The sequence below is a fragment of the Rhipicephalus microplus genome, unplaced genomic scaffold (assembly GCF_043290135.1).
Source record: "Rhipicephalus microplus isolate Deutch F79 unplaced genomic scaffold, USDA_Rmic scaffold_21, whole genome shotgun sequence".
NCBI classification, from domain to species: domain Eukaryota; kingdom Metazoa; phylum Arthropoda; class Arachnida; order Ixodida; family Ixodidae; genus Rhipicephalus; species Rhipicephalus microplus.
The window spans coordinates 9,057,119-9,078,392 of NW_027464594.1; the positions used below are offsets into that span (position 1 = coordinate 9,057,119).

Consider the following 21,274-nt stretch of genomic DNA (forward strand, 5'->3'; position numbering starts at 1 on the left):
TGAGCGGTGCCCGGAAAACAGTAGCGAAACTCTGCTACCTAAAGGTAGCATATACAGTAACTCTAAGGGACATCTTCTCTTAGCGCCATCTGTTGTCGGTGACAGCAGTGCAAGGCCATGAGTAGAAAATAGACAAAAAAAAATAATGTGTGACAGAAAAAGCTAGTTACAAAAACGAATCCCGAATCCTGGTTGTAGGCAGCTGAGTCCCATTGAAACAATCTGGCGAAGTCACAGCGTCTCACTGCGAACCACGTGGCTTCCTAGAGCGTTTATTGTCTTACGATGAGACTTGAGATGCTTTCGTTCGGCGGTGTTAAATTGTTATGGAATACCACCATGCTCTCACTCCAATACTGCAATTTCACCAGAATGCTCCTGAGGCTCTGTGCTTCAAATAACCGAGAGTCGTTCACAATAATAAGATTTTTTATCTCCCTAGATATGACTTTTCTCCACCTACTTACCCTTCAGGTATGACCATGCAGCATTGTTGCCGCCGAGAGAAGGCGCCTTGTACAGACGTCCCCGAATACTGGGAAAGTTGCTTATGAGACACGCCGTAATGGCAGACTCATGAATATTTATGGCAAACTACAGTTCTTTTGCGTGAAGGGTGTTTTTTTTTTTCATTTCACCCCCCCCCAAATCCTTGATAGAAAATCAGTGAGAAGAAAACACTTCTAGAAAACGCATATTGTTGCTATTCATAACAATTTTGGAGTTCTATGAATGCACCGGAACAAGGCAACACAGCACTGCCAAGAATAAGGCATTGCTATTAATGTACCCTTTGATAGTGGGGAATAAGACGTCGGCAAAAAAGCTCATACGTGAATAAAAAAAAGAGAGTGTGAAGAAAGACAAACAGCTTGATGTGAATAATTGTACGACATAGGTGATAAAAGCACATACATGCATGAAGTGCACGAGTGGAGATGATTTTTAAGATTTACTCTGTTTTTTTTTTAAATGAGAAATCACCACAAGGCATTAAGGAACAATGCTTGCTAAAGCGAACTAAGGTGTGCGCTTGATACACTTTTTAGCAAAAAACGTGCCGTGCAACAAAAGCATATACAGATAAGCACGAGAAAAAATAAAAAGCTGCAATTTTCTATTAGTACGATAAAATGTGCATGCGGATAACCCACCTCAACTTAATACCCCGATGAAATAACTATGTTGTAAAATTAGCCATCGAAGCATTGAGTGATGCCGAAAACTGAATTTGATAGCGAAGTGACTGCGTTTTTATTAGAGTTACATACGCAGAGCAAGAAAATATGCTAATATGTGTGTGAGCACAACATCACAACCATACAACAAAATCGCTTAAGTTACAACGGCAGTATATTAGGTGTAAGCAAAGAAATTTGAAACGTTTCAACTGTTGGGGTGTATGTTCTGAAGTTTTTCAAGTAGTACGCATTTAGCAGCAGCCATTAGAAATTAATTTAAGTGCGCTTAACTTTCAAGTCACCTACTATTCTCTATTGCCCCAGAGACAGATATCAGTCATTTTAGGGCTACTGTTGAATGGAATGTATACCTGTAGCCAGCCCTATTCAATTGCGATAGCAATTATTTGGACACTCTTGTCTAGATTTCACCATTGGTGTCAGCGTGGGCGTAAATTTTATGCACCGTGGATGTATACGTATCTATTTATGTGAAAACGCCACAAAGGAAAAAAATCCAGAAGAAGGACTCCGGCGTGCGCAATCGAACGAGGGACCTCCACGTCGTAAATGCGCCGCGTCAACCACTGAGCCACCGAATGTACTTCGTTCACTGTTCAAACGGCAAGCTATTTATATCAACCACTTACCATTGTTCGCGGGCATCTCAGCTGGGGGTGGGGACCTTTCGTGTTTTCATCATTATCAGGAAGATGGCGCCGTGAGCGCGCGGCGGCTCTCATTTCTCTTGCGTACATTGGCCCGCGTACAAAGTAAGGGGGTGTACGCTCGATCGCGCGCCCTTATCGTGCAGTGGGGAAAATCGTAAATCTTGTCTAGCCTTTGAGTTTCGTCGGAACGTTTCTGTTGTAGTTACCAGGCCCACAAAGGTAACTGCAGTCGTTGCACAGTCTCCGTTTGCGAAAAAGGCGCACTTTTCAGACACAGCGAAGTAACACTGAGACGCTTATTCGCGTTAATCTGTACCTGTGAGTGCGTTTCGTGCGTCCTTTGTGCATGAGAAACGCAGGACACGTTTAGATCTGCTTGCTAATCTGCGCATGACCTTCCAATGTGTTGCTATCGCGTTCATTGCTTCGCCTTTGCGGAAAAGCTGTTACTTTTTTTTCACTCACTCTTGTTTTATTGCTGTGTATACTCTTGCCCACTTCCTGTGTAATGCGTTTGTGCTCTGAATATATATATATATATATATATATATATATATATATATATATATATATATATATATATCGCACTCGTCAATTTGCAGCCGCACAGTAAAGTAAACGTGGGATCATAAAAGAAATAGTTTGATCGTCTTGAGCCAGGTGTTGCGGCAACGAAAACGGCTATGCGTTTTCTCACAGAGGTGCAAACCCGACACCGTGGTGTAGTGGCTAAGGCACTTGGCCACTCACCCAAAGGACGCATGATCGCATCTCGGCCGTGGCTGCTCCAATTCTGATGGAGGCGAAAAGGCGTGAGGCCCGTGTGCTGAGATTTAATTGCACGTTAATGAACCCCAGGCAGTCAAAACTTCCGGAGCCCCCTCCACTTCGGCGTCCCTCTTATTCATATGGAGCTTTGGGACGATAAAACCCAACAATTGTAATATCATTATAAATAATATATATAAAGAGGCGCGAGCAGGAAATTCTTCGCGTGCACCGACACAAATCCGTAAACTCCCTCACTGTAGCAGGAGCTGGAATCACCACGAATCTCCACTGTGTACTATTACATTGAAAAGAAAAGTGAAGCCTTGCTTACCGCTCAGATTGAAGAAACCCCCATAGACAGACAGGGGAAGCGACGCCTCTCCTCGGGGTACTGCGAACGTGGACATGATGGCGTTGAAAAAGAGGCCCAAACAGCGGCCAAATCCCGAGGAGAGCATATTGATGAGGAAGCAGACCACGGCCATAGCCCAACTGAGACGACCGTCGGGTTGGGGCATCCTTCTCTTGCCAATGCCTGCTGCATACTTGGCAAGCGTCTCATCGTTCTGTTTATTGGTGCCGTCGCCACCAAGAACACTGCAACCACCAACGTTTGTGGCTGCTGTAGAGCCATTGCCTGTGGTGAACCTGGGTGCATGGTCAACTTCCGTGCTGTCCTAGAAAAATAAACAAAGGATTCATCACTGGAATTGGGCCTGCGTTTGCTATTAGCTCAATAATTAGGAACACTGCAAAGAAAACTTAAATTTGGAGTCAGTGGCATTTTCCATGCGAGAAGTTGACATGGAGGTCACGATCAACGTGCCATCTAGCTCATACTCTAGAACCTCAGTGCGTACGACAGCAAGGCTCATTGTTACAACAAAGTGCGTCTACACGAAGAACACCATGTCTGTCTTTTAGATAACGACTGTGCAATCAATTCCGATATATGTTTCGTTAGCACGGGTCTCATGAGCATAGGTGCATTTTAGCGTACACCGCTCCCTCCCTTTACCTGTGCGTGGCGTGAGAAAAAGAGAAAAAAAGTGAGAAAAAAAAATTACAGCTTTGCCGCAAAGCCGAAGCAATCAACGCGATGGCAACAAATTGGAAAGTCACGCGCAGATTGGCAAGCAGATGGAAACGTGCTACACGTGTCTCACGCACAAAGGACGCACGAAACGTACTCACAAGTACAGATTATGCGCCATAATGAGATGATAAATTGGTACTCTGCATGTAAAACTTAGATGTAACGAGAAAGTGGTCTTTTTCGGGCAAGTGACTCTCTTCAGCAACTGCCAGTTCTTTTCAAAGTTTACAAAAAGAAAGAAAAAAAACGCCAGACCTGTGCGGTAGGCGCCACACAATAACAGCGAAATCTAGAAGAGTGGCCTTTCAGAGCTTTTTCAAAGCACTCATTGGGTAATTACTGCCAGCATACTTGCTCAGCAACCACTAGGGCATTCTAATAAGCTTTTGGGTAGTAGGCTGGTATTTGCTATGCGATGTTTCGTCATTCTTTTGAGAAGCGTGGTATCCGCTAAACACTAGCAAGAAATTTTGTGCCAATTATTCAGGCAGTGGTTGACGACGATACGGAATTGAGGCTGAAGTGGGTGTGCGCCACACTTAATAGGGAAACAAGAACAAGATTTTGAGTGAGTTGGAGCATTAGAAGGCCCACTCGTTACGCTATTCACATTGTGTGACGACTGGTTGTTCTTTCGCTGTTGTAAAACGCTTTATCAGTCGTATTAGCGCGATTGCTTTCCCAACACCAAGCCTGCCTAATTAAAGTTTGAGAACAACTCACTAGCACCGGTGTAGCTCAGTGGTAGAATACTGGGCTGGCACCCAGTGGACCCGGGTTCGCGCCCCACTGTGTCATTGGTGCTAGGTCATGCCTGCCTAATGCAAGTTTGATATGTTACAAGCACCGGCGTTACTATTGGGCTGGTACTAAGCGGACGCGGGTTCAAGCCCCACTGTGTAATTGTTTCTTTTAATTTCGCGTGACACCGGCGGCGGCGGACAGCATGCAGCAGCGCGTGACCCGAAAAGTGACCTCATAACAGCTTTCGCTGTAAAATGAATCGCTAGCACGCATGCATGCAGCCGCAACCAGTCGGCGAAAGAAAGCATGTAGCTGAGATAAAAATATCATTGCTTCTTTACTCACGGCTGTTGTGTCATGTTACGTCCCCGTCCCATTTTTAAACAAATGCCGGAAATAAAGTGCGTGGAAATAAAGTGCGGAAATAATATGCTTATGCTTGGAAAGGAGCACTTGAGAACCAATAATAATGCATGAAAGCGAATACTGTTTCCTGTGAGTGAGCAACTAATACCTTGTGACATGATTTGAACGCACAAGCGCACATAGTTTATTTTGCCAACCAGAAGGGTTTCAGGATATCAGCGAAGTGTGAATGTGTTCCAGGAGCTGGTGCGGGAAATAATTTTACGCATGAATATATAGCAGCTGCTAATGTACCTTATTGCTGCCGAGTCAAATGATCATTTTTTTTTATCACAAAGCTTGGTATGTGCATCAGACTGATACCTGAATTTTAAGCCGAAAGTCTGATATCCGTGTTTCAAGGCTGTGACAATGAAAGCTTGAAACATTAGAAAAACAACTTGCTAGTTACACCTGCTCTCCATCCTCTTCGCCTTTGTGGCATTTGCGTCAGGAAAAAATAAAGAAGAAGAATTCATTAGAATTTTAGGCTCTACTGAGAATCCGAAGGCGTAACATTTCCTCGACCTTTTTCTCGATCTGCTGAAGAACTTTCTGCTCATTGCCTGAAGTTCGTTATCAACGGAAACTACCAAGAAAGTGAAGTGTTTCGAGCTTGGAATTTCACAGCAGGTAATGTGTAAAGGCGGTGCAGTACGCTTTGTGCCGCTGTAGAGATCATAAGGTAACCTTTGTCAGTACGGACAGCAACTGCTAGAGAAGAGTTGCTGAAGATGATGTGTGCACATATGCTGCTAATCAAGTGCACTGAGCCGTTAGAAGTGGATACGCCCTGTGGTGGGCTAATTGTGGCTTGGGAGAGTTGGATCTCACAGAGTGCAAATAAAATATGCAGAAAATCACAACATATCTACGGAGTGAATGTTGATGACTGGGCGAAACTTCCATCCATCCATCCATCCATCCATCCATCCATCCATCCATCCATCCATCCATCCATCCATCCATCCATCCATCCATCCATCCATCCATCCATTCATCCATTCATCCATCCATCCATCCATCCATCCATCCATCCATCCATCCATCCATCCATGCATCCATCCATCCATCCATGCGTCCCTGTCTGTCTGTCTGTCTGTCTGTCTGTCTGTCTGTCTGTCTGTCTGTCTGTCTGTCTGTCTGTCTGTCTGTCTGTTCGTCCGTCCATGCGTGCGTTCGTTCATCCATCCGCCTGTCTGCTTGTCTGCCCGTCCGTGCGTCCATCCGTCCGTCGATCTAGTGAACACTGCCATCTCGCATCTTTTTATCATATATTGTTCATATGAAAGTACCCCCATCAAGCGAAAATTCTAACTAAATGAGAGGTGGCTACCTACTACTACCACTACTACATGCATCGGGGACGCACGACCCACTGTTTAAGAAGCTTCAACCATATTATCGATTTCGCAGACAGTGCTAAATATTCACTTGTATGTAACAAAGAAAAAGAATCACCGCCCGGAAATTCTTACAGATGTTGACAAGCGAAGCTGAAATGTGCGGCCACAGGTGCTTGCAGACGTCGCAGCCGTAGCCGAAATGCCGCTCGAGAAACTATCCCGGAAAGCGGAAGTACGCCCCGGCGAATGCGTTTGCGTCATTCCTTCGTTTAGCTACTCTGCCCGCCGCGCCACTTCCTCGATTGGCTGTTGTCCCTTGCATTCGTCTCTGAAGGCTGCCGGATCCTTGGCGCCCAGTAACTGCTTACTGTTCGCCACCCCAGCCCGTTATTTTGGCCAGGCTGCTGCATCGGCTCCGCGGACATTAATTCTTTCACGGATCAGGTGTCGGCGCTGTTCTTGGAATGTTGCTTGCTGTTCGGAAAAGTCAAAAGTTCAGCCTGCTGCGCGCGGACTCAGCGGCACGTCTTCGAAGGGTTGAATGACGGCACTGCCAGTGGCGCGCGCTCCTGGGTGTGACGTAGAAAATGAGGTACCTGACGGCGCAGCCAATGGGGACCGTAACAGGACCTCTTGGAAACATTTCAAGTAAGCCTTCGTGAAGTACTTATACTGAAAAGACCTATTCAAACAATTGAAGTAGAATTTGACAATATATTTTTCAAGAGTCGTAAAAATATTCCCAGTAGGTACCTAAATGCCATTTTAAAAGACCACCGGGCTAGATTAAAATTAGAGACTGTAATAGCAACTGAACCCTCCGTTTGTGAATGAAATGTAGGAGTAGGAATAGCATCTTCATTGTTAAATTGCTCTTTTTCAAATAGTTGACCTGATTTTACATTTATTTATCAAGCGGAATGAATGAGATTATCATAGCATTACGGAAATTGCCTCTATCAATAACAGACGCTATCACTCTTGAAGACTGCCTGTCTTTGTGTGCTTCATTAACAGCACCTAATATGTATAATGCTTTAGAAGTGTTCTATGCTCTTGCGCAAAGACATTTACGACTCATTTGCTTGTTATGGATACCAGGGCATAAAAGTATAGGCCTCATTGAATATGCAGATGCATTTGCAGTGGCCTCACACAATTGTCTAATAATTTCTATATTGCCAACGCTAGCAGTTATCGCCATGGTCCGATTGGAAAGAATTGTCCCATCATATGACTTTGAAAAGTCTTGCTTCGCAACATTTGAGTTTTCTCATCTTAAGTGTCTTTGCAAAAACTGATGGTGCTCCTCTCGATAGGCGGATATATGAATTACGAGACTACAATGCCAAGTCCCCCTCCCCTGAGTTTTTATCTACACAGGTCTGGTCTGGCACAGCCCCCCTTATGCCTCCACTGCATCAGTTACTCTTAATATGCAGGTTATTTACAAATCAAAGAAAGAGACTATACTAGAAGAACCTCTCCGGAGGTTGGCTTTAAGTTTATCCCGTCTGGCGGTCTTTTCCTTTCGAGCAACTGAAAAAGAATTTAGCTACACGAACGTTTCCGAGGACGTGTGCAATTTTCCGAAGGAAACAAAACAAATAGAATGTTAAGCTTACGCATAAACTTACTTTATTTCCAATCATAATAGCTGTTGGCATTTTATTAATTTAATTTATAATCAATTTTTTACCAATCTGGTTTTGGTAAAACACCCCTACCTAAACATCCCATCTGGTAAAACAATTTCATCTCCAAGATGAGGTATCGTCCAGTTTATGGCCGATTCCCCGTGGTGGGTTGCGCCAGGACTCTAAGGAAAAACCAAACGACCGTTATTGAAACTCGTTGCCAATGGCTCTTCGTTTCGTCTAGCCATAAAGAGCTCTCAATTTGAAATTGATGACTGCCACTTTGTAAAGAGCAAGTGGAAGGCACCTGTGTTTTGTGCATCATTGTTTGTTGAGGTTGGCGCTTCTGCTATGGCGAACATGTACAAGCAACTAGCTTGCCGCTACCAACGTAATCAAGTTTATTTCTGGGTACTAGAGCACCGCTCATCTAACCACATTACCTACTCGAGACTTGACGCTATTGACTGAGGCCACATGCAGGACTTCTCGCCTTTCCTTAAAAAGAACCAATTGCTATCACCCGAGGTCGCCATTCTCTTTAGTGAATTTACGGCGTTAAGTAGCCCTGGAAACGGATTAGGTCCAGGGCCTGTACGTTGTGTATCATTGTTAGTCCATGGTTTGTTGAGGAAAAATAGGCAGAGAAGGGCCGTCCCAACAAGACCTTGGTACCCAACAAGTAAACCAAGCAATCCGCTCGAGCCAGTGCGGCCATGCAATAACCCTTTTCAACCTCACTTCACTGTTTGAGCAAAACGTTTCTTATTTCTCTATGACCGTAATGAATCTGTACCAGCCGGTACGGATTCATTACGGTTGGTCCTTCGTTATTGTCTGTCTTACATCATGGTCATTCCGAGAAATTCTGAGGGCAACCTAAGTGATAAGGACAACCACAACACCAGTGGCGACTACTAAAAGCTTCAAGCGTACTCAGAGAAGAAGTATAAAGACAGAATTGCATGTGTAACACAGTTCAACCAATAACAATGTTAACAAATACGGCAGTTTACCAGTAATCAGGATGGCTAAGGCTTTTTTGGCGCGAACGTTTGATACTATGCCACTGACCATCTTGATGCCACAGCAGTAACTCAATACAACGCAAAGCACGTGGCTCACTTATTAGCCACCCAAAACAATACAAAATTACCGGAAAATTGAGCACATGAAGTTTCAAACACCATCATTACTCAATGCTCACAAACAAAGCAACCCATATGTTCTAAGACTGCCTGAAAAATCAACACTACACGTCAAAGACAATTGACGGCATGATTCCGAGGTCCTATGCAACTTGACAACGTAGCCACCGTGACAAAGTTCGCAGTGAGCTGTGCTTGAGACAAATGGAGAACTCTACGCAGTTTATACTTAGGTAGTTGTTTAGATGCTGGGGGAGCGTAATTTTTACTGTAGGAAGCTTCATAACTGTGGTCAGCCGGCATCAGCATGAACGTTTTTCAATTTTCTAGCTTTTCTCCAGAAAAGAGGCTTGTAAAAAGTCACTCAAAAGTGCGGGGAAATAGATTTGTTCACCAAGACGCAAACGCAAAATATATCGTGTGCCGCTAACACATGCGTGGCAAAGAACTGCTAATGTTGAATATGTATAGTCTCGCTAAGTGCGCGCAACACAACTCGAAGTATGGCAGCGTTAGGACTCATCAGGTAACAGAAGGCATACTGCTGCAGCTTCCCATAACTTGCAAAACTAAATGATATTAAAGACGATAGTCTTTCTTGAGGACCTTCGACGCCAAAATTTTTGTCTGTCTGTCTGTCTGTCTGTCTGTCTGTCTGTACATTTGTCTGCTTGTCCGTGGTAACGATCCTTCTAACGGCACCAAACGATACCTCAAACGGCCAGCCCGATCCGTAGCGCCCACAAATATTGTTCAAGATTCAGCGTCCATACTCGTGTGGTTGTCAATCAAAAAATAATTATTGCGCATATACGAGGCACCCTAATAACATGTCGATGTTTGTATGTGTGCCTTTATACTAGAGAAGGCACACAAGTAATTCTAAGGACTGTAGCGTTTATCACGCTGCACTGACAGTGCAACGCCATGCTCAAAAAGGCAAGTGTTTCCAACGCTTTCCTAAGATGACACGGTGGCACTTGCCCGTCACTTTGCGTTCTGCACCTTGTCGTCTCCGAGACAGGCGGGCATCTTTCTCAGCGGGCGCGCACGCCATCCTGCGTTTTCGAAGATAACTGCCACATGGCGCTCGCGTGTAACATGCCTCGATACACTAGTTTGCTTTTGCTAAGCACGCTTTCAGAATGCAATTCACCAATTTTCTCGCACAGAACATGAAATAAACGTTTTGTTCACTCTCTCCACACGCAAGGCTATTGTCCTTCGACGACATTTACAGTGACACGGGCAGATACGGGACCAATTTTTCCTTATTTGGGATGATATCCAAATTACATTACCTTGGTTTAGTTGCGGAAAAAGGAATGATGGAAGGCATGCTAGATTTTAAAGCTTGTTTGGGCACGTGTTTTGCAAGCCGTATTGAGGGCGAATGTGCAGCTGTCTTTGCACGTTCGACAGGAACAGTACAGCGAACGTTTCTCGCACAGCTGACTGATCAACCGCCATAGCCATCTATATCACTTCCTAATCAAATATATGGTATTTTAATAGTTTCAATGAATATTTCAAACTATGGGTACTTATTATGCATGTAATTAGAAGCCGTAAGTTGTGAGGTGCCTCAGACGATTGGGAGCAACTGGAATTGCATCAACATTTCCGGCTAGTAACGGAGGCCTTTGCGCTTGAAGATTTTGTTTTGCTTGTATTCGAGCCTATCCATCATATTGCTGAACGTGTTGATTCCCGCACATCGCTTTCTGATAAAGCAAAAAACATTTGGAACCCTAGAGACGTGGCTCATCCACTTAGTCGCTTTTATAATAAGAAACAAAGAAAAACAATAAGATGAGTGCTAACGCTTCGCAAGCACCTTCGCTACCGGTGCCATTGTCGATCGTGCGCTTAGGATTCGACAAACACGTATAAATCAGCATGACGTGCTTGTTTCTTACCACACGTCATTTGATTCAAGGGGCCGAGATGAAGCAGCAGCAATGTATTTCTGGTTCACTTTTTGTTTGGTTCAAAGCATTCCGTGACGACATAAAAAAAAAAAGGATGTTTTTCTTAGTTATTTCCACTCTCGTGCAGCCTCGACTTAACATGAGCGTATGCGGAGTAGCACTTCTGCATGTTATTTCATTTTATTGGTTATGCGTCATGCCGTACCTTCGGACACTCCCTTCACCAACGTGACGGCTTGACTGATTTGTGGGGTTTAACGTCCCAAAACCGTCATTTGATTATGAGAGACGCCGTAGTGGAGGGCTCCGGAAATTTTGACCACCTGGGGTTCTTTAACGTGCACCCAAATCTGAGCACACGGGCTTACAGCATTTCCGCCTCCATCGGAAATGCAGCCGCCACAGCCGGGATTTGATCCCGCGACCTGCGGGTCCAACGTGACGGCCTAAATGCCACGTTTTAAATGCAAATCACTTCTTAGAAAACTTCGGCGACTTTGAGCGTATCTATCTATCTATCTATCTATCTATCTATCTATCTATCTATCTATCTATCTATCTATCTATCTATCTATCTATCTATCTATCTATCTATCTATCTATCTATCTATCTATCTATCTATCAAACCGCTTAGGTTTGGGTGCTCTCGTGGTCAGCCCTTTAACACGGCGTGAACCCAAATTAGCATGGGATGGTAAGGTAGTTTGACAAATATGACGTGCTGGTCGACACATAAATAATGTCACAATCCCATCGCGTACGTCGTCAAACACTTCCTGCCAAACAGTGACACATACTCACGAGCGGGTATGTATCGCTGGTATGCGGGTATGTGCCACAGGTGATAGACACTTAGTAGCTACCCAGGAACGACGAGAACATAAATGGGCAGTTTTAACGCGTGAGCGTTAAGAAATACCCGGCATCGGTAGCGTCCCCTCAGCGAGGGCAAAGAATAAATGTCAGGGTTCGAGCTCGAATCGAACCCACGCATTCTGCGTGGGAATGACGCATTCTACCACAGAGCTACCCCAGGTCTCAGAACTACTTTTCAAACGGACGTTAATCTTCGTGAAACATCTATAGTGGTTGCAGTGCTGCCTACCCAATTTTATAAACATCACATAAGTACTCCTTTGATATAGCCGTCACGTCGGGTTAACATCAATTGAAGCTAGGTGCCATGCGCTGAAGTTGATTTATATAACAGTGTCCAGGGCCAGCATCCTTGCGAGCATCAGCGCTTCATATCAGCTTCTGGTGTTGCTGATACGCATGTTCCAGTTTGCATCGTTGCCAAGTGTGCAAACAACTGGTTATATGAGTATCTGCAACTCTTCAACATAAGTCGGTGCGTGCAACATTTGTACATATATTTGGCGTCATTTCATGGCGTGTCGCTCAATAAAAATTTGCAACACGGTCACCTTCTCTCCGCATGCTTCGCATAACATCGATTCTCAGGTACGTGGGATCTGCCAAATGTTTTTAGGCATTTAAAGTGTGCCCGAGTTTCTGCTGGTTAGATAACGGTGCCGGTGAGTCGCCCGATACAGCTGAGTAGCTGCAGGCCTGCCTTGGTATGTGAATACTTTGCATTTTGGACAGTTAGGGGCCTTCGATTAATTATTCTCTTCTGGTTTGGATAGCCAAACGCTACTGTTTTTAGGTCTTTGAGTACCCTGGAAGTCCCACAGCCATCCTACATGCTCGTCGTGTCTGAGAGTTTAGTTTCTCCATATATCTCTTTCTTAATAGTAGGGGAACGAGTTGGTGACCTGACTGATTACAAAGGCATGGAATAATTTGCGCAGGTCTGGTTCCTTCATTTCTTGATTTTTTGTTGCTAATATCCTTAGAAGCCTTGTTAATTATTGTGCCGCGGCTTGCAGCTTTTTTAGAGCTTCTGCGATATGAGTGTTATGCTGGATGAGCATTCCTGACACTCTGGAAACAGTAGGAACAATGTTTCCATCTACTATGATATCGATCGCAGAGTGCACTTCATTGTGGGGGTCGTCCTTCTTGCTGCTGTTTTTTATTACTAAGAGCTCGGGTTTTTAAGCGAACTACTAAGTTGAATTTTCTGTACGTATTCCTGTGCAGTGTCGGGTGCTGTTTGTAATGCTTCACAAGTTCTCTCATTTGTGCCTGTGCAGGTAAATATGGTAGTATCATTAGCATAAAGTCAGTGCCTACTTTGTGGGATCTCATCCAAGAGTGTGGACAGACCACGCATAGTAATTTTAAAGAGGAATGTGGATAACACAACTTCTTGGTGGGGCCGTGTGTTCCCAGGATGCTTTTGTAGCTTCCAACGTCGCCTAGGCTTAGCTCCACCATGCGTTCACGCAGGAAAATTCTGATGCAATCCTAAATGCAGCTGCCGACGTTCGTTTGGGGCAGGTTGAAAAGCCCAGCAGCGTAAGAAACATTTTCAAATATATTACATATATACGAGCTTTAGATGGTCCTAGTAGCCGCCATGTGTTTCAGATGTAACATGTCATTTTCAAGTCCCACCATTATATCCTGTGTCGATAACTGTTTTCGGAATTTCACCATGGGGGGGGTGGGGGGTAGCAGGTCATTTGGTTTTACATAAGCTGTTAGTCGTCTAAGAATAACACGCCCCATCATCTACCCCAGATAGGAGGTAAGGAAAATAGGTGGAAGATTTTCCAGATATAGTGTCTTGCGCGGCTTAGGAATAAAGATTATTCGCGCATGTTTCGAATTGAGAGGTAGTGTCCCAGACGCCCAGAGTTTATTAAACAAGTCAGTGATTTCTGTAACAAACTTATCGTTGTTGCGTTTGTGCACCACTCACCGCTTATCAGCCGGCGCCCAAGTCTGCCTCATTTGCTCCCGACTATTATCTGTTGTCGCGCATGTGCCTTGATACATTTTGCCACCCCTTGATTCACGGCCTTCCTTTATAATCCACTGTGGAGGTCTAGTAGCTAAGGTACTCGGCTGCTGACCCGCAGGTCGCGGGATCGAGTCCCGGCTGCGGCGGCTGCATTTCCTATAGAGGCGGAATTGTTGTAGGCCCGTGTGCTCAGATTTGGGTGCACTTTAAAGAACCCCAGGAGGTCGAAATTTCCGGAGCCCTCCACTACGGCGTCTCTCATAATCATATGGTGGTTTTGGGACGTTAAACCCCACAAATTAATCAATAAATCCACTCTAGAGCAAGCTGTGGGAGCCAATTTTTTGTACACCTTCTTTCCGCAAGCATGCCGCATTAAAGCCTTCATTTCTGCTTCTCACGGCGGCTTCCTTCACCGGCTTGAAGCCCGACTAGGGCAAACGTAACAGCCGGTGGCAGCGGCGTGATGGCAGACCCCCGGGAGCTCTGCAGCAAGAGTCGGTGAGGCTGTGGCTTCGTATTGTGGTACGCAGAGTGGTATAATTTCCAGTCAGCGAAATAGAAAACGTCGCTAAAGAATACTTTTGCCACAGTTACGGTAGCAAAAACGGATTTGAATAGCTTGCTAAAGATAGCTTTGTTAGTCTTAGCAGATAAGCTCAGTTTAAAGGTTAGCAGAGCTATTCGGAAACCCGGAAGTGTTGGCGACATTGCAGCCTATGGGGAGAGTTTAGACGACATTGCTGGAGTAGCTAATTAAGTGCAAATGAAGTGCAAATGAATTCACGGAAATAGATGAGGAACTAAGACAATGTCAATTGGAGCAGCTAAAGCAGACTCTGACCACTGAGGGAGAGCCGAGACCTGTCAGTTATGACATGAGAGGTTTCTTTCAGCCATTTGTTATTGGTTGTAAATTGGGCATTTTTTGACAAACTTTGAGCACACTTGCACAAGAGTGGGCTTTGAGCTAACGTCCTGGCCTGAGAGACCACTCAGTTAGTTGTCAGCGGAAGCAGCACCAATTTTAGTTTTTTGTTATGAAATTTGGCCTTCTTCTGCAGTGGCCGTCATATGAGTTCTATTCAAATTGGGTCCTATTTCAGCCTTGGCGATGTCTTGATCTAGCTCCTGGTTAGCATTTGCAAAGCATTCTGGCATTTTCGATGAGTTTACAAGGGGGTTAAGATACCTAGTTTATATTTTTTGCACTAATGCGTGGTTGGTGCCTGATTATTTGTAAATGAGCTGGCACATTTTATTGCCCGACGTGTTTTTAGTCTGCCCAAGATCCAATAGGAGCCTGAGGAGCTGCCTGACTGTTTTTGTTTCCTAACTGGCCGCTCAGCCTGTCACAGAGCTGATGCCATTGTGTTTCATAAGTTTTCTTGGAATACTCCTCAATATCTCTGTCGATTCGCACTGGTCGGCGATCAAGTTTCTATTGTGCTCCTGGCAAAGCCATTGGTAGTGTAGACTGGCTTGTGCTTCCCAGAGATGCACAAGCTTCGAGTCCGGAATGGGGCCGTCCCACTCAATTTTGGTTTAACAAGTAGCCCGTTCAGCATCACTACAAAGATGTGCAGTCTACCATTCGAGATCCTCGGTAGTGGTGGTTGAGCGCTTGTCCCTTAGGAATGCAAAGACGTCCCATTTTTAGTGATATGGTGATTTTTTTTTCTTGTACAACCTTTAGTGAGTAGTTGGATGGAGATTCCATAATTATAACCTTCTAAGGGTCATTCAGTAATCGTTCACGTAACTGAATAAGCGTTTTTACTAAGTGTCAACTCGGGAGATATGTTCCGGCTTACGCTGTTGCCAATCCTGGTCGGTCCGTCGAGAAGCGTGAGTAGGGTCAATCCCAAATCTCTATTCGCTTCCAAATAATATTTATTTTCTTTGCGGCCACATTTGCTGTAGCCCCATTCGGTATGTTCATCATTAAAGTCACCCATTATTAGTAGTTTTGAATGACTAGCTATAGTGAGCTTACTTTGCTTAGATGTGTGGCAGCGTGGGTATTTCTGTCATTTGCCGGACTATACAAGTTTAAAATGTAAGCCCTGCTATCTGAGCGTTTGTGAGGAAGCAGTTTAACAAAAGTGTGAGCTATCTCTAGATAGTGCAGGTCACGTTGGGTCCGGGATGTTCCGTTGAACCAGCATGGCACTGGCTGGTCGCTTATCGGAAGTAGTAAGTTCGTTGAAAGCGGCATATTCAGCATGACATTGACTTGAAATTTATCCTGAAATATACATATTGATAACGTTACGTTTGTTCATTTGCTTTACGTAAACTTCAACATAAAATCCTTCAACATAGACCTAAAACTGCTCCCACAACTGTTAAAGTGCTATGCTGCACTGCCCTTGTGCTACAAAAACTAGAGTACGCGTGCATGATGTGGGACCCTTACATTGAAAGTAATATTCATACTCTTGAACGCATTGAAAGAAGAGGTATGCGATTTATATTTAAAAGGTTTTCCCTTTTAGACTACCCTTCAGATTCTTGCATAATTAATTTATCCTATTTGGAAGAAAAACCTAGCTCTATATTCCCCCCCCCCCCCCCCCCCGCAGAGTGAAAAGCACTCCTCGCGCGCTCTACACAGATGTTGCCGTGACGGTACGTATATCTCAATTACGAATAAGGATCACTGTCTACTAGCATATGTATTTACCAGAATTTTTTTTAATGAGAGGCCTTTTCCCTGCAGTGGGCGTAGTCAAGCTGGTGATGATGATGGTGATGATGATGAATATTCTCAGTTTCAGCGCATCCGATTTGTTACATTGCCACAGAAACGTATTTCATGCAGTATGTATTTTATTCAAGATACTATGCGCATGACATTTATAACGTCTGCTTTAATACATACTTGACGAATACAAGTTATATATAATTGGCAACGTGAATAAATGCATGGCGTACTTTCAAATTTCATTGGGTGAGGTTTAACTCAACTGTCCGGTCAGCTCAAAATTTCAGTCTCTCGTTATGGTATTAGCTCTCATTTTGCTTTACTGATTCATTTTTGATTAAGTTGTTTATTCTTAATAGATGATTTGCAATTTTTTTTTATTTGTACGTTTTTAATGGGACAACCATTGCATAATGTTCACACATGAGGTGCTTCAAGTTTTCCTGGCCAATCACCCAGAGTGGTTTTGTGCCAGTGCTCACAGGCAGCAAACGAACAAATCCCATCAGTGTCTGTCTTTGAAATTTGGTGCCATGAAACCCGGGACTACGTCACCGGCTTGAAACAGCTGACCGCATGAAAACAGCGTAGTCATGCCAGAGGAGCTGCTGTAATTGAGAGCTCCTTCTGGTAGTTGCGACATAGATGGAAAAGAAAAATTTCCTCGCTAACATCTAGATTGCTTCCACTTGATCGCGCATCGTTGGACTGATTTGGGACTATTGCGAAGTGGGTTTGATCAACTAAACTGAACTAAAGTATCGTCGACGTTTGTGAGTGACTAATCTGAGAACGCTAAGTAGTGGTTCGTGTAGAGATTAAGTGCATCACGACTACTGTAGCTAGTGGTCAATAAGATCAAAACGTATTACTGCGGTTGCTTCGCAGTGTTTAGTTGTATGTACCTCGCCATCTTTCAATTTCGGTTTGTCACAGGCATAAACATGTTGAAAATGGAAGATGGTGCCGCACCACGTGCCAATCAGCATTGGGACTAAGCCTGTTGAAATAAAGGCGGAAGAAAGCAGGAATGTCGTCGGTCTCTTTATTTCTTGAAGGGGCTTCGCCCGTAATATAAAAAGCAGGCGTCACATCATGCGAATAGTGTACATGGCGTCACACAATACCAATTTCGTACGAGTAGTTCACTGAATGCCATCACCCATTGCAAAGGGTTCCCTCTTAATTCTTCATTGTCGTTAGCTATCGATCAGCTACCGCATCAATTTATGGCGTATCTTGCAAGCCTACTTTAAAAGCGTGCCTTTATTCGTTGGCCCAAAATAGTCTTATACGGGCTCTAGAAATTCCGCTCTTCCAGCTTTCGCTGTGACTGGGCAGCGCTTTACGTGAAGGCCTGGCAGTTTAGGGGTGGATCTCCTCTTGCTCGGGGCAAGTTCCTCGCCACGCCGTGCCTTTTTTATCGCCGTGAGCTCAGTGAGTGCACATCTCCACGCAGCTACTCATCACGAACAGTTTTGATGCGAAGGTAGCTTTGCGGAGAGCTCGCAACGTGGCTGCAATGCATCGGTACAGAACCTAATTAGAACGAGATTCATTCGTGCTCCTCGGAAGCTTCAACATAGACATCACGGCGGTTTACCACTGCTAGGTAGTCTCCCACTTGATGTCCCGTTATGGTCCGTATCGTGCAGCTTCTAGGTCTACAAGTGACCCACCACTAGCAGAGGGACCTGTATTGACATTGACTTCGCCTCCGAAGACACGACGACGACCAAAGAAGAAGGCGAGGAGCAGCTGCTCGATTACGGCGACATCCTCGCGTGGTACAGGGAGCAACGGCGTGGCTTCCCGCCTCCGCACAGGGATCTTACCCGGTGGGAGGCGGTGAGGTTGCGCCAGCTCCAAACCGAGACTGTGCTGACCCCATCGCTAGCGCGACACGTGTGCCCCGAACTCTACGTGAGTGAAATGTGCAGTGTGTGCGCGAGCGCGAGAGCCACCCTGGCTCACATACTCTGGGGATGTGACGCAGACAGCGCGGACGGTCCGGTGTTACCGCCGCAAGTAGAACAGCGTGTGGGGTCTACGGACCCAGAAGACCAGCGAAGGGCCGTCCGGCAGCTCGAGGTCGCACTGGCGCTGCAAAGGCGAAAGGGGGACACCCTCAGTAACCCGAGCGGCGACGGGGCACGAAGGCCTTGAGGTCTAGGCCCGCGTGACATTAGGACTTCTAGTGTAACGTGAGATAGGGTGAACCCCACGCCCTGCGCGGCCGGAGGGAATCCCGCATGCTGGAACCCAATAAAGTTTATTCTCTCTCTCTCTCTCCAACTTTCAACTACAAACTCTCATTCGTGATGCTGTCGTCACGTTAATCACCGACGACAAGGTAGTAATCATCAAAGAAAAACGCGTCCACAACTTTGTAATCAGTAATGTAATTCTTGTAGGTAGTTCATCTATATGTAAATGATTACACACAGTGTGTATACCAGCGCGCACAGTTCCATAAATATGTAAATAATAAACATCGTGTATGTAAGTCTATATACGATTTTTATGTGATGCGCGGGCGAATGCTCCACTGTTTTATCGATAGCATTGCAGCTTCGTCCCATTAACCATCATTCATTTCGTCGATATGTCGGTATTTGTTTATGCTTACTACCTCAGAGAGTGCCTCATTAAACTGGCTGTTTCCTGTTGCGCGCTTCACAGTTTTCGCTTTTCATTTTTCAGATTTGTGAGGTATTTACTTACGAACCAGAAAAATTAGCACAAAATTTGTATGCTGTTGAAAACACCGCATTTAAATGTGATTTGAACGGAGCTGCAGCTGCCTCATTGATATTTCGACTAATATGTGAGCAGCTGTCGAGTTGGAATACAAGTACGAGTAGTTACCTAAACTTCATTAGCGAAAAACTAGTAGCGGTTGTATACTGCAGTGTACTGGGAACAGTATGCGCTAAGGGCAATTCGAGTAGTGCCATGATGTGCCTTTTAGTGCCATGATGCGCATATACAAAAACTTGCATGGACATACATAAATAACAAATGGACCACTCCCCCCAACTCGTTCGCAAAAAAAGAAAATTGTGGCTAGGCATGTAACTTAGCAGTGTGGCAGTTCGGGCTAGTTGGTATGGCATGACGATAGTTATAACGCGAGAATATAACGCCGACAAAGAAACAGGAAGGACACGAGTTGGAAGTTAGCACTCCTGTCCTTCTTGTCTCTTTGTCATCGTTCTGTTCTCGCGCTATAACTATCGTCATATCGTTGTGGCTAGGCGCCTGGTACGCGGGCGTAGTTAATAGCGGATGGCACATTTGCACAGATGAGTGCTGAAGAAGTAAACTTTACTACAATTCAAGCGTTGTTTGTTCATAAACCTCTGTTTTTTTTTTTCATGCTAAATTTCAGACAGCTTGAGTTCACGGCTATGTGCAAGCCGCTCGCACGAGACGCCAGTTGTAGATTCTTGTAAATCTACTTCGCATCGTACGTGACATTTTGCCGAGAGAACACTTTTGACACTGCCTTATGACAGTAGCCACATTGTAAGATAACTCGTTTTAATTTGATAGTGTTTAGCTTTGCCCTAGGCTTTTGTATGTTAAATAAATAATAAACAAATGCACGTATATATGGGTCGGTGCGTGTCACCAGCCATAACGTTTGTTGATTAATGACGGCTGAAAGCAAGCAGGAGTGCTTGTCATCAAATCAGGTTCCTACTCTCCCCTAACTTGTTGCTTATATATATATATATATATATATATATATATATATATATATATATATATATATATATAACATGAAGTCATCCTGGTGATAATGTTGTAATAAGATTGTTTCACGACCACAAACTAACGCCATAAGAGCCTAGTGGTCGTTCAAAGTCATCGCATGAATCAAACATAATGCTAGCGAACGTCGAACGTCTGCAAATTAGTGCATATTAGCGCGACGCTCCAAACAACAAAACTGCCTACGGATGCTAAAGAGCGTATCCAAAACCAATCAACCGATGGTGACAAGTGGGACCTCCAAAGTGATTTAGAACGTGCACGTTTCATGGCAATGTACTCAACTGAATCAACTTCTTTGTTACAGTGGGGCAGTTGTTCGTTTTATTGCGCGTTCACTGCAACATACCAGGTGCGTAAGCCGCGCCCATTCGTAAATAGTTGTAAAGATCACTGAAGAGGCTATTTGTGTTTACGTTTATCCAATATTGTCGCGTTACACTCTCGCAACACACCTATTACTGATTACGTCTGCTTCACTTTAACAGCTCAAGTAGCAGGTGACCAGAACTAAGAATGTTTTACGAAGAGAGAAAAGAGTCCTGCTGAATTAGACCACGGAGACATATATGAATTACGAACGAGGAAATATTTAGCCTAGTGTGGAGATGTTGCTATTGACATTATCAATTGGTCATGTCACGTTGAAACTTTGGTATTTAAAATGCACATGCAAGAGCACAGGTATTTTATTATCTATTCTAATGGCGATGAAACGTTTCCCTCCAAATTTCGTTTTATACGTGCGTACATGATTTACGATGGTTCTTGTTAACACTCCATTTGAACACAGTTTTTTTCTGCTAGTAGCTCTAATTAAAACTGACGAAACTTCCGGGTCCTTACTGCCGATGCATGAGGAAGCTCACTGTACCGCCAACGTAAGTAAACAATTGCAACAAATCGTACGACTAGCCAGCTCAAGAGCGCTCACGGGGTGCGCGCACCGCAACGCACGAGAGTTTACCTGCGCTATGACTCAGAGAT

The 21,274-nt window shown here is 44.5% G+C and overlaps 2 protein-coding genes across 4 annotated transcripts in view; both read right to left on the bottom strand.

Annotated features, from left to right (window-relative positions):
• LOC119170346 (uncharacterized) overlaps window positions 1–21,274 on the bottom strand; it is a 44,820-nt gene that overhangs the window by 14,875 nt on the left and 8,671 nt on the right. For all 3 annotated transcript variants that reach the window (XM_075883806.1, XM_037421487.2, XM_075883805.1), the window contains exon 2: window positions 2,955–3,300. In XM_075883806.1, coding sequence (XP_075739921.1) covers window positions 2,955–3,141 — 187 coding nt within the window. In that variant the 5' untranslated portion in view covers window positions 3,142–3,300. The remainder of the gene's footprint in view (window positions 1–2,954; window positions 3,301–21,274) is intronic.
• Window positions 7,954–21,274, bottom strand: part of LOC119179505 (uncharacterized) — a 150,330-nt gene continuing 137,009 nt past the window's right edge. The window contains exon 5 of the mRNA XM_075883801.1: window positions 7,954–8,033. Coding sequence (XP_075739916.1) covers window positions 7,969–8,033 — 65 coding nt within the window. The 3' untranslated portion in view covers window positions 7,954–7,968. The remainder of the gene's footprint in view (window positions 8,034–21,274) is intronic.